The sequence below is a fragment of the Ambystoma mexicanum genome, chromosome 4q, assembly GCF_040938575.1.
Source record: "Ambystoma mexicanum isolate Mex_15411 chromosome 4q, UKY_AmexF1_1, whole genome shotgun sequence".
In the NCBI taxonomy this organism is placed as follows: Eukaryota; Metazoa; Chordata; class Amphibia; order Caudata; family Ambystomatidae; genus Ambystoma; species Ambystoma mexicanum.
Window position 1 is genome coordinate 328922397 of NC_090928.1, and position 12437 is coordinate 328934833.

General features: G+C 46.9%; 1 protein-coding gene across 1 annotated transcript in view; it reads left to right on the forward strand.

The window, feature by feature from the left end:
- The window catches only part of TTC27 (tetratricopeptide repeat domain 27), a 1783878-nt gene that overhangs the window by 1728775 nt on the left and 42666 nt on the right, over window positions 1–12437 (forward strand). The window contains exon 18 of the mRNA XM_069607906.1: window positions 340–451. Coding sequence (XP_069464007.1) covers window positions 340–451 — 112 coding nt within the window. The remainder of the gene's footprint in view (window positions 1–339; window positions 452–12437) is intronic.

The following is a 12437-nucleotide window of genomic DNA, read 5'->3' on the forward strand; positions in this document are numbered from 1 at the left end:
TTAGGCCACTTACCTGGGCATTTTAATTGGTGCCCTTTTCAAAGAAGCGCTCAAAGTGCTTATAGATACATTTCTCTGAGCAGAGCTCTTTCAGGACAGTGGAATGAGCTATGTTCACTGAACTGGCCCTTTAGCAAACCTCATACCACACTCATGGCGGGCACACTGCGTTTTTTCGCGCAGACAGCTTGCAAAAACGATGCACAAAACACATGTTCATCCTATAAATACTTTCCGTGATTAAAGACTGATCTTTTGCCTTTGTCAATGCCTGCTTTTCTCGTCACTGCAATTGTAAATATAAGTATAGATTTATGTGTTCTCGTTGTATGTTTTTAGGCTCTGCAATATCTCACCAAAGCGCATAAATGCCAGACGCAGAGAAGTGGCTGGGAGACGGACATTTCCTCTTTCAAGGAGGTTGTAAAAGGCGCTGTTGAGCTTTCTCATGGTAAATATCTTTTTACGGTTTACTTTATGTATGCTTGTGTGGTAGCCTTGAATGGGATCTGTGACGGAGAGTAAGGCCATCTTTTAAGTTTGATGTAGTACAGACAACTTAAAGATGTTGGTTCATTGATAACCTGTCAGCATGTGGTAGGCTAGGTTGCATCCTAATTATGTGCTGCTCTGGATTTCTTTGGTGGTGTCGGTAGGTTGTGTTTACAGCAGAATGCCAAGAGACCATGCTCGTGGCGATGGAGGACGGTGTAAAACACTGTAACGCTACTGTGACAAAATCACTACTCCTCTGCAGGAGTACCGGGATGAGTAGTGGATGAACCACATACTCATCCCCACAGTACTATCACACCAACAGTAATCACAATCATAAAGGTGAAAGACACAGCAGGACAGGTTTACCTCCTTCGCCTTTTGTGGTAGCGCAGGCAGAGGGCAGGCTATGCTCTTGGGGGGGGGGGGGGGAGGAGTGACAGCAGTAACATCCCAAACCGCTTAAGAACAATGGCCCATAATAAAACATGCCCAATCGAGATTCTATCAAAATATAGACTTTTAATTAAACAAAATGAAAATAACTATTACGAAAACAATAAGAAAAACCAACCCCTGAAAGATCACTGTGGGTCGATGAGAAGGAGTGTGCAAGCACGAGATTGGCAACATATCACTGTTCAAAGGATATGTCTTTGAGAAGAATGTACCGAACAGGGGCTTAAAGGCCACTATTCCAATTGTGGACCACGAACACAGCAGCTCCTTGCCTTTGGAGTTCAACAGCATTGAGCCATGCTTTTGGGGCCGAACTTGGGAGTCTTTGTGCTTTCGATGCCTGGCCGGGGTTAAGTGCAGGAGTGGCAGTGCTAGATCCTATATTTGGTGAAGTGACCACATTGATTTTGTTTGCCATGTCGTCCTGTTATGGTATCCCTAGGACCACAACAGCAGCTGCTGGGAGAGGAAGCATATCCCCAGGCATAGACCAATCTATTTGGGCAAAACATACCAGCAAAAACGACATGATCGATAATCCCACTCTTTCTTTTTTTTAGATCACATTTAATTAATTTCAACTTATAACAAATATGAGTGCAGCACAGAAAGAAATTAGTAAATACATAGATTAAATAAGCAGATCATAAATCCGTCCAAACCGCCACCCACCTTGTATCAGAACCAGAGATTACATATTTATCCCCCCTCTTCCCATTTACCCCATATCTTCTGCAGTGGTACCAGGTAGCCTGTGCGTTACATACCTTTCTTTCAAGCGACATACAGACATGCTTTATCAGGATAATAGCGGTTGACAACAACGATTTCTCCAAGCGATTGAAGGAGGTTTCACCTCAAAAACCCAACAGTTGCAATTTAGGTACATGTGGTTTATCTACCCCGGTGGTTTATCTACCCCCCATGGTTGTTGCCAATTTCTCCACGGTCTTGGACAAGAATTGTCCGATCCGCGGGCATTCCCATATTGTATGAAAAAAACGTTTGGTCCACACTATCACATTGTAGGCAGCGTTGGGGAGCCCCCCCGCCCACATCAAAATAAGTTTGTGCAAATGGTATGTCCTGTGTAGGATCTTAAGTTGGCCAATTCGGAATTAGATTGATATTGCTACTTCTTGTGGGAACATTAGAGCTTCCACCCAATCCTACGGTTCTATGTGGCCTACATCTGTTTCCCCCTTAATCCTGAGGTTAGATAAATCATGAGTTGTAAAAGATGTTATAATCTGGTGCAATGTGGAGGTGACCTTGTTGGTAATCCGTTCCACCACTAAATTGGCCTCCAGGAGCGAGCAACTGGAATCTCCCAGAAATATGAGGTGTGTATGTAAGGCATGAGTGATGATTTGAACATGGTGCTCTCTCAAATTCTGGCAGCCCATGCTTACATTGGAGATCCATAAAGGGGATACAAGTCGTCCCCCACCCACCACATCGCCCCGAACTAAGATGATATGGTGGGGCCATACCTGAAATCTACCAATCTTATTCATTTCAGGTAGATTCCTGTTGTACCACAATGGTTGCACCAGAATTGGCTTGATGTCCCAACCTAGACTTTGGATCATGTCCTTCCAAACTTGTATCAGCGCTATTCCCTTCATCCAAGCCCTTTCGGCCTTAATGTGGGGCAGACGGATTTCACAATGCAGCCAGTCATTAACAGTTACTAATTGGCTAGCCCAGTAATAGTGTTGAATATTAGGAAGTCTAATGACCCCTCTCATACTGACCGTTGAGGTGTAGTCGGTGTAATTCAAAGTTGTCCCCCCAATGAAGTCCACTTTAGCAAATTTCCAATCTGGGATTGCGTGCAGACCGTTTTGCAGGATGTATGTGCATTTAGGTAGGATCAACATTTTTAATAGACGTGCCTTTCCGATGAGTAATACTGGGAACGACTTCCAATGCTTGGCCTCTTGTGTAAATCGGTCTATGTTACGGGGTAGAAAGTATGAGTGGTCCGTGCCTATTTGTATACCCAAATATTTAAAACTATCTCTTGATATGATAGGAGCACTCGGGAGAGAACGCCCATTCCTCCCCTTGTACAGGAAAAAGCACTGACTTTTGCCAGTTAACCCTGAAACCCATATTCCTGTAGTCTTTTAGTCACAATTGAACAGGAATGTAGTGGGTCGCCAAATATATCAAAAGGTCATCCCATGTAGCGATACCTTGTCTTCATCCCAGGTTGGCCAGCAGAACCCAAACCAGGTTGGAGCATCTCTAAGCTGTATCACAAGTGGTTCAATGGCCAGGGTGAACAGAAGGGGACAGAGGGGACACCCCTTCCTAGTCCCCCATTCTAAGGGCAAAGATCTGGAAGTCATCCCATTGACCCTGACCTCAGCAACCGGTGACTCATAAAGCAATTTTATCCACCTTAGAAGATTTCCCTCAAAGCCCATCCGTGCCATTATTTCCCACAAGTAACCCCACAGCACTGAGTCGAAGGATTTCGAATGTATTGTGTCCTCCAACGTATTCCACATCTTTGACAAGTAATGTCCACAGCTGTGCACTTCGGAAACTTTTTCAGCAGAGGGCGTCCTGCGTCAATGACGTCAGGTCGATGTCCCTCGAAGGCTTCCGTTGAGGGCGACGTCACTGTATGTTATAAATAGGACGCACGGTGCCCGTAGCCTCCGTTCTGTTTTTTCCGCGAACTTTTTGCTTCGTGAAACTCTGCGCGCCTTGTGTGTTTATCGTTAATGTCTTTTTTCTTCGACCCCTCCGACTCTGCGGTCTGGCTTCAAGACTTGCAGGGACTGCAAGTCGAAAATGTCGATAACCTACCCGCATCGCATTTGTCTGTGGTGCTTGGGCGAGTCGCACGACACTGATGACTGTTTGAAATGCCAGTCGCTGACTGCCAAGACCTTGCTGGAGCGTAAGGGGAAGCTCCAGGTAGGTAGGGGCTCTAAGCCTAGTATGTCCTGAAAATGTAAATCGTCCAAGTTGGTTTCCACCGATGACTCGAGGGGTGACTCTCCGCGTTGGGAGGTGGTCCAGGGACCTCAGACCCGGAGTGCTTCCCGCCATTCTTCTTCCACGTCCCAGCACTCTAGGAAGCGCCATCACCGGTCGCCTTCCCCGTCCTCCTCAGAGGATGGTGCCTTGAGGAAAGTGGCATGCCCGTCGAAGTCCTCGACTCTGAAGGAATGAGCTGCCTTTAAGCAGAAGATGTTAGCGATATTCCAATCGCAGGGCACGGTTCCGATCGCGCCTTCTAACGAAGCCGGCAAGGAACGGTCTTGTACTGTGGTTCGCACGCGTTCGGGCTCGGGGGCGTGACGTGACTCGCACCGGGAACCTTCGAGGTCCCGTTCAGACAAGGCTCAGGAAAGTCACCAAAGACATGCCTCCAGGTCTCGGTCCTCATCTCCGGCAAGACCGCTGCAACCTGTTAAGGGCTCAAAGTCGGCGTCGACTAGGTCGGCGCCGTGTCTGTCCAACTCGGACATCAACGCTTTGCCGTCTTATCAGCCCACAGCACCGTCGGCACCAATGTCGGCGGAGAAGCCTTCGGCGGCCACAACGTCGAGGTTGTTGATGCTCTCGACATCGTAGCCTTTGGCGCCCTCGACGCCTTTGGGTATTTTTGCCTGCATATGCCTGTGGAGTACCCAGATCTCGTGGCTCATCCTAGGAAGGCTACTGGAAAGTCTGTGAGGCCAGTTTTGGACTCCAGGCCCTCTTCTGTCCCCAGGCCAGGGTTTCAACTCCCTCTGTTTGACATTTATGAAGACGAAGAAAGGTCTGATTTTGAGGACCCTGGTGACCTTGATGTGGCTTCAGTTTTTTCTGGAAACAGTCAATTGGAGGAGTTGAGGCAAAACCCTTCATGACGCCAGTGGGTTGGACACTTCTCCGGAAGTGGAATTTGGTATGTCTGAGCCTGGGGCTCATGCTGAGTCTTCATACAGGAGGCTCATGGTTAGGGAGTATCTGGGATGGTCCAGTCATCCTGAAGACTTTGTACAGATGATCTAATGGACATCTTAGATCAAGGTCCATCTTCTGACCCAGTGTTGCCGTTTCATCTCACCTTACAGAAAAGGGTGGCAGCTGCTTGGCAGCTCCCGGAATCTCTTCCGGCTGTTAATAAATCTTTGACCAAGAAGTACTGCCCTTCTGTTAACGACCCCAGCTATTTATCCTCTCACCCCACTCCTGAGAGTTTGGTGGTTCAGGCAGCTATGGCCACCTCAAGGCAGGCGGCGTACCCTACCATCCCTCCGGATAGGGACAAGCGCTTCGACGGTTGGGCTCGGAAGGTATTTTCTGCTGGCCTTGAAATCAGCCAACTCCACTTGTGCCTTGACAAGGTTCTCACATACTCTTTGGAACTGTGTTTCTTTAGCGGCTGAGCATATTCTCGAGGGGGAAGAAAGGGATGGTTTCCTTGCTCTCATGCAAGATGGCAAGGATGCCATGTGCAAATCCCTTCCGTCGGGTTTGGATACGGCCAACAGTGTTAGCCGATTCATGGCTGCTAGCAGTTATATGCAGATTTGCGTGGTTGCAGAAGCCTGGTTTTGCTCCGGATGTGCAGGCCCGTCTTCTGAACATGCCTTTTGATGGCGCACATTTGTTTGGCAGCAAGGCTGACAAGAGCCTTGAGAGGTTGCAGACCTAGAAAGCTGCGGCTAAATCTTTAAGCGCAGCTGTGCGTCAACCTCCGCCTTTTCGTCCTAGGGCACAGCAATGGAGGGGAGGTTCTTTTCGTTACTGCTCTTCCTTTGGTAGAACGAGAGGGGCCGCCAGTCAAAGGGGCCAGCAAAAAAAAAACCTGTGGGGGTCGGGGAAATGGTGGTGCCAAAGCCGCTCAGGCAGCTGCCTCTTAGTCTTCAGGCACTGCCGCACCCGCTTCCAAACAGTCATGAGGCTATGTCCCATGGTTCGGCGGTTGGGGGCAGACTGTCTCAGCATCTCCAAGAATGGCGGGCCATTACTTCAGATACGTGAGTTCTGGATACCATAGCCCACGGCTACTGCCTTCCCTTCCTTCAGCGGCCTCACGACAATCGACCAGGGAAACTCTCATTGAAGCTTCCGGATCCGCTCCTTGCGCAGGAAATGTAACCCTGCTGGAGAAAGGCGCTATAGAACGGGTGCCTGTAGCGGAGAGGAATAAGGGGATGGTATTCCCCTTATTTTCTGATCACGAAGAAAGACCTGGGATTGAGACCCATCATGGACTTGCATTGGTTGAACAAACTTCTCAGGAAGGACAAGTTCAAGATGGTTACTCTTTATCAAGTCCTCGAGGCCCTTCAACTTCAGGATTGGTTGGTGTCTCTGGACTTACAGGATGCTTACTTTCATGTGCCGATTCATCCCAAGCACAGAACGTACCTGAGGTTTGCGGCTGGCGACTCGCACTTTCAGTTTTGGGTCCTGTCATTCGGATTGACCTCCGACCCGAGGGTCTTCACCAAGCTAGTGGTGGTGGTGGCAGCGTACCTCTGGCGACAGGGGATTCACGTCTACCCCTACCTGGACGACTGGCTGATCCCGGCGCGCTCTCCTGAGCAAGCGTTGGATCATCTTGGTCTCCCCTGCCGCACCCTCCACAGGCTGGGCTTATCCCTGAATTTCAAGAAGTCGCATCTGACACCTTCCCAACAGCTCCAGTACAAAGGGGCTGTGTTAGACACGTCCTTAGGGAAGTGCTTGCCTCCCAAGGTGAGGAGTCATCACATTGTGCAGATGGTGGACAAGTTTCAACATGCCTAGAATCTCCCGGCTTTTAAATGCTGAAGGTTGCTCAGCTTCATTTGCATCCTGCATTTTTCTAGTGCCAGAGGCCAGGCTGCAGATGAGATCCATGCAATGGATCCACAAGATCGCAGTTCTTCGGCAAGATGTCGGATCCCGTTTGGATTCCACCCTCCGTCTCCCAGGATCTTCTGTGGTGGGCCAACGAAGGGAACCTGATGAGGGTGGAACCGTTTTGGCAACCGTGGCTGAAGGTGACTGTAGTGGCGGATGCTTCCCTCACAGGATGGGGCGCTCATGCCAATGACTTTACCGCAAGCGGTCGTTGGTCTCCGTCAGTGTCCAAACTCCACATCAATCTGTTAGAGCTGAGAGCATCAGGCTAGCCCTGAGAGCTTTTTTGCCGTCTGTACAGGGGAAGAGTGTCCTGATCATGATGGACAACACAGTGGCCATGCATTACCTCAACAAAATAGGGGGGGGTAGGGTCACACGCGTTGTGCAGAGAGGCAATGCAGCTCTGGGTCTGGGCCACCCAGCAGGGAATTTCGATCTCAGCAGTTCATCTGGCCGGAGAGGAAAATGCAGCGGCGGACGCTCTGAGCAGGCGGAGCACGGTCTCTCACGAGTCGGAGGTGGCTCAAGAAGTCCTTCAGGAGATCTTCGCCCTTTGGGGAACACCCGCTAGTGGATCTCTTCGCCACCAGTGTCAACTGGAGGTGCGAGAGATTCCGCTCAAGGGAAATATCTCCAAGAAGCGTTTTAGGAGACGCATTCGTAGTGGATTGGTCATTCCCACTGCTGTAGGCGTTTACTCCAGTCCCTGTCATTCCTCGAGTGTTGCAGAGGTTGCGGAGGTTCGGTTCCCACATGATCCTCATTGCTCCGGATTGGGCCAGGAGAGCGTGGTACCCGGATCTTCTAGAAATGTCCATCTGCCCTCCACGCTGCCTTCCCTACCGAGGGGGATCTGCTCTTGCGTCGGGGGGGGGGGGTCAGGTTCTCCATCTAGAGGTCACGACTCTCACCCTTCACGCTTGGTATCTGAAAGATTGAGGTACAAGGATTGGGAGCTCCCGGATGACGTGATGGAGGTGTTGCTTTCGGCCAGGTGGCCTGCAACAAAATCCCTGTACGTTGTCGTAAGTTCTACGACTGGTGCAGATATCACAATGTTGATCCTTTTCAGTGCTCGATTCCTATGGTTTTGTCCTTCTTACTTTCTTTGGCCCACGGGGGCATTCAAGTGGGTACCATTAAGGGTTACCTGGCGGCGCTTTCTATATTTAAGCGCTCGTCTGAGGAATGTTCTTACTTTAAGATTCCTTTGATTTCTCAATTTCTTAAAGGACTGACTGATGTGTTCCCGCCATCCCCTTTACAGGTGCTGGTTTGGGATTTGAATTTGGTTTTGAAATTTCTCATGGGTGCTCCGTTTGAACATTTGCACTCTTGTCCTTTGACATTACTGTCCTTCAAGACTGTGTTCTTGGTTGCGGTTACTTCCACTCGCAGAGTGAGTGAATTGCAGGCACTATCCTCTAAGCCACCCTTTACTGTGTTTCACAAGGACAGGGTTGTACTGCGGGTACGTCCCTCCTTTCTACCTAAGGTAGTATCTGAATTTCATTTGAATCAGAAGGTGGTTCTTCCATCTTTCTACCCTCTTACTCGTCCTGGAAAGGAAGAGGAGCGGCTCCATTGGTTGGATCCTTGAAGAGCTCTGAGCTTTTACATTTGTAGGATGTCCAGGGTTAGAGTGGACAATAAACTATGTAGGATATGCTGGACACCGATTGGGCCAAGCTGTTACCAAACAGACTTTGTCCAGGTGGATTATTCTCACCATTACGGAGTGTTACCGATTGGCGGGTAAAGACCCCCCTGAAGGGCTGCAAGCTCATTCCACTATGGGAGTGGCTACTTCCACCGCGCTCCAGCGGGGTGTTCTTAGGAATGTTTGTGATGCCGCTACATGGGCTTCGCTCCATACCTTTGTTAAGCATTACTCCCTGGATACGATCCATGGTCAGAATATGGCCTTTGGGAAGGCGTTTCTATATTCCACAATCTGATTGGGTACTCAATTCTTTTCGCTCCTCCATTTACTGGTACTGCTTTGGGAGTCTGTCAAAGATGTGGAATACGTTGGAGGACACAATCCATTCGAAGAACAAGTTACTTGACAACTGGTAACATTTTTTCGACTTGATGTTCCTCCAACGTATTCCACATCGCCCTAACAGCCTGCCCCTCTGGAGAATTTCCCATGCAATTGCAGCTTACGTTTTCGCAAGGCTATGTCCAGTCAAGCAGGCATGAGACTGGTGCCACACGTTCTGAGGGAAAAATCTTAAACTGAGGCTACGGGCGCCGTGCGTCCTATTTATAACATCCGGTGACGTCGCCCTCGATGGAGGCCTTCGAGGGACATCGACCCAACGTCATCGACGCAGGACGCGCTCTGCTGCATACGTTTCCGAAGTGCACAGCTGTGGACATTACATGTCAAAGATGTGGAATACGTTGGAGGAACATCCAGTCGAAAGAACGTTACCAGTTGGTAAGTAACTTGTTCTTCTCAAAATTCAACAGTGATAGGTGCTCTTGCGTTGTGGCCACCTGGTCAATCACTAACTGCAAACATTTCATAATTGCACTTTTAAACAAAACCAAAAACTGGACTGTATTTAGGGAGGGGATTTGGGCCCAGGAGGAGTTAAACAATATGGAAGACCCAGTTAAGTCACCTAGGCCAGGAAGAAGGCAGGAAAACATGTCCCTGATCCAGACAACCCAAACCATGTTGTTAAGAAACCAACAAGAAAGGGGCTGTATCTCTCATGATCCATTGATCCTGGCAGATTAAAACCCAAATAGCTTACAGATTTGGAACAGGAAGATAATGGGGGAAGACTGGAGTAACTACAAAAAAGAAGAAATGGACAGTTTCCATCTCAGGATGAGCTCTCTCACACTCCCCTATTCGGGTTTCCAACTGTGTTCTAAGTAGTATAAAATTGTATTCAGTTGTTTCTTTTATGATTATACATGAAATCATTGAAATCATTGATCCACATTTCCAATTATGATTTTCAGTCTCCTTATTTATTCCTGACCACTCAGTGTTTCAAAATTATAGCCTATGCATTTCGGACTTCCGTCCATCATCAGGGCTTTAAACACTATTAATAATCATGAAATCAGTGACAATCCCATTGTTGTAACACATTCCCAATCGTCCACCATATAGTGAAATCCGTAACAAAATAGTATCATCACATACCCAATTGCAGTTGTCATCCAAAATGGAATGCCACGAAAGGATGCAGAAAGAATAGAGAAATGAAACCAAATCTACATTATGGAACATTGTTATCATTATTCATGAAAATTTAAATTGCATAATTGTATGGGTCACTACCTGTGGGTCTTCTGCTTTTAAAAGATCTCTGCTCTGTAGATTTCTGAGCAGCACTCGTACGCAGTTCCTATTCAATAAATACATATAGAACCCTATGTTATAATCTTTCGAATCTGATCTCTCTCCCAAGGTTTTAGTATAACGTCACTCTCGTTCGGTATTCTTACCTTTCTCAGGTGCCGCTGTATTGACAAGCCGGGTGCTCACAAAGAGCCGCCGCTGTCCGTTGTGGCGTACTTGTGTACTAATCTCTTGCGCGCAATGTTCCACTCGGAATTTCGTTCTCCTCTCCATTCATTAATCTTTAACAAAACAGCTTTCTCCCTGGCTTCACCGTGTCACCGTGACCATCGTTTAATTTAAAAAAACATTCTTTTCAGAAAGATATGAATTTATATGTCTCAAACGTGTACTGCTCTGTCGCGCCTGCGCGCGTGTTGGCCACTATACCACGGGGTCCCGCGCATGCGCCTGGACCCAGTGGGTAGTCTTCTCTCAGCGTCCATGTGGTCGCAAATCCCTATAATCTAGTGTCATACTCTGATCTTTCTTGTCCTATGGACCTGAACGGAATCATATTTATTGGAAAAATAATGTGCCATTTCTCGAACCCCCTCTTCCAATCTAAGAGTAGGTTATTCAAAAATTGCCAGTTGTTGGAGTGTATCCATATTGATACCATTTTCTAACTTGCTCATCATATTCAATTTCACGTCTACTAGAGTTTACATATATTTCCTTAACTTACATGTGCTCAGTCATAAAACCATTTCTTATCAGTAAGAACCAATTCATACTCTGTGACACTGTATACATTTTTGTCCATTCACATTCATATTATGATGTCCACTGGATCCATATGTATCTATATTGATACCATTTTCTAGCTTGCTCATCATATTCAATTTCACGTCTACTGGAGTTTACATATATTTCCTTAACTTACGTGTGCTCAGTTGTAGAACCATTTCTTACCAGTAAGAACCAATTAATATTCTATGTCACTGTGTACATTTTTGTCCATTCGTATTATGATGTCCACTGGAGGGTCTTCACATATGGCAGTGAAATCACTGCCTTACGTCCCACAGGGAGCACCCTGCGGGACGCGACGTGTACCCTCTCGTGCTATCCAATGTTCTATAAAAGAATTCACAAAAAGCACATAAAGTTCACTTCCTCATTTATACCCCCTGGTCTCAGGGAATCTAGTCGATTGATCCAAAATGTTTCTCGTTGGTTCAGCCTTTTTCCTACATCTTCATGTGTGTTAAGTTGTTGAATAGCCTCGAGAATCTGTATCCTCATCTGGCTAATATTGTGCTTCATCGAATTCCAATGCCTTGCCACTGCTGAGTTCACATTATTGTTCCGAATGCATGATCTATGTTCATTCCATCGTAGCTTTCCAGCTCTTTTCGATTGCCCTACATAGTAAATGCTGCATGGGCATTTAATCGCATAAATTATATTTGGTGTATCACATGTTGCGTATCCTCTTAATTTGATCTATCCTCTTAATTTGATCTTCTCACCCGTGCGGGGATGGCCTACTAAAGGCTGAACCAACAAGAAACATTTTGGATCGATCGACTAGATTCCCTGAGACCGGGGGGTATAAATGAGGAAGTGAACTTTATGTGCTTTTTGTGAATTCTTTTATAGAACATTGGATAACACGAGAGGGTACACGTCGCGTCCCGCAGGGTGCTCCCTGTGGGACGTAAGGCAGTGATTTCACTGCCAGATGTGAAGACCCTCCAGTGGACATCATAATACGAATGGACAAAAATGTACACAGTGACATAGAATAATAATTGGTTCTTACTGGTAAGAAATGGTTCTACAACTGAGCACACGTAAGTTAAGGAAATATATGTAAACTCCAGTAGACGTGAAATTTAATATGATGAGCAAGCTTGAAAATGGTATCAATATAGATACATATGGATCCAGTGGACATCATAATATGAATGTGAATGGACAAAAATGTATACAGTGTCACAGAGTATGAATTGGTTCTTACTGATAAGAAATGGTTTTATGACTGAGCACATGTAAGTTAAGGAAATATATGTAAACTCTAGTAGACGTGAAATTGAATATGATGAGCAAGTTAGAAAATGGTATCAATATGGATACACTCCAACAACAACTGGCAATTTTTGAATAACCTACTCTTAGATTGGAAGAGGGGGGTTCGAGAAATGGCACATTATTTTTCCAATAAATATGATTCCGTTCAGGTCCATAGGACAAGAAAGATCAGAGTATGACACTAGATTATAGGGATTTGCGACCACACGGACGC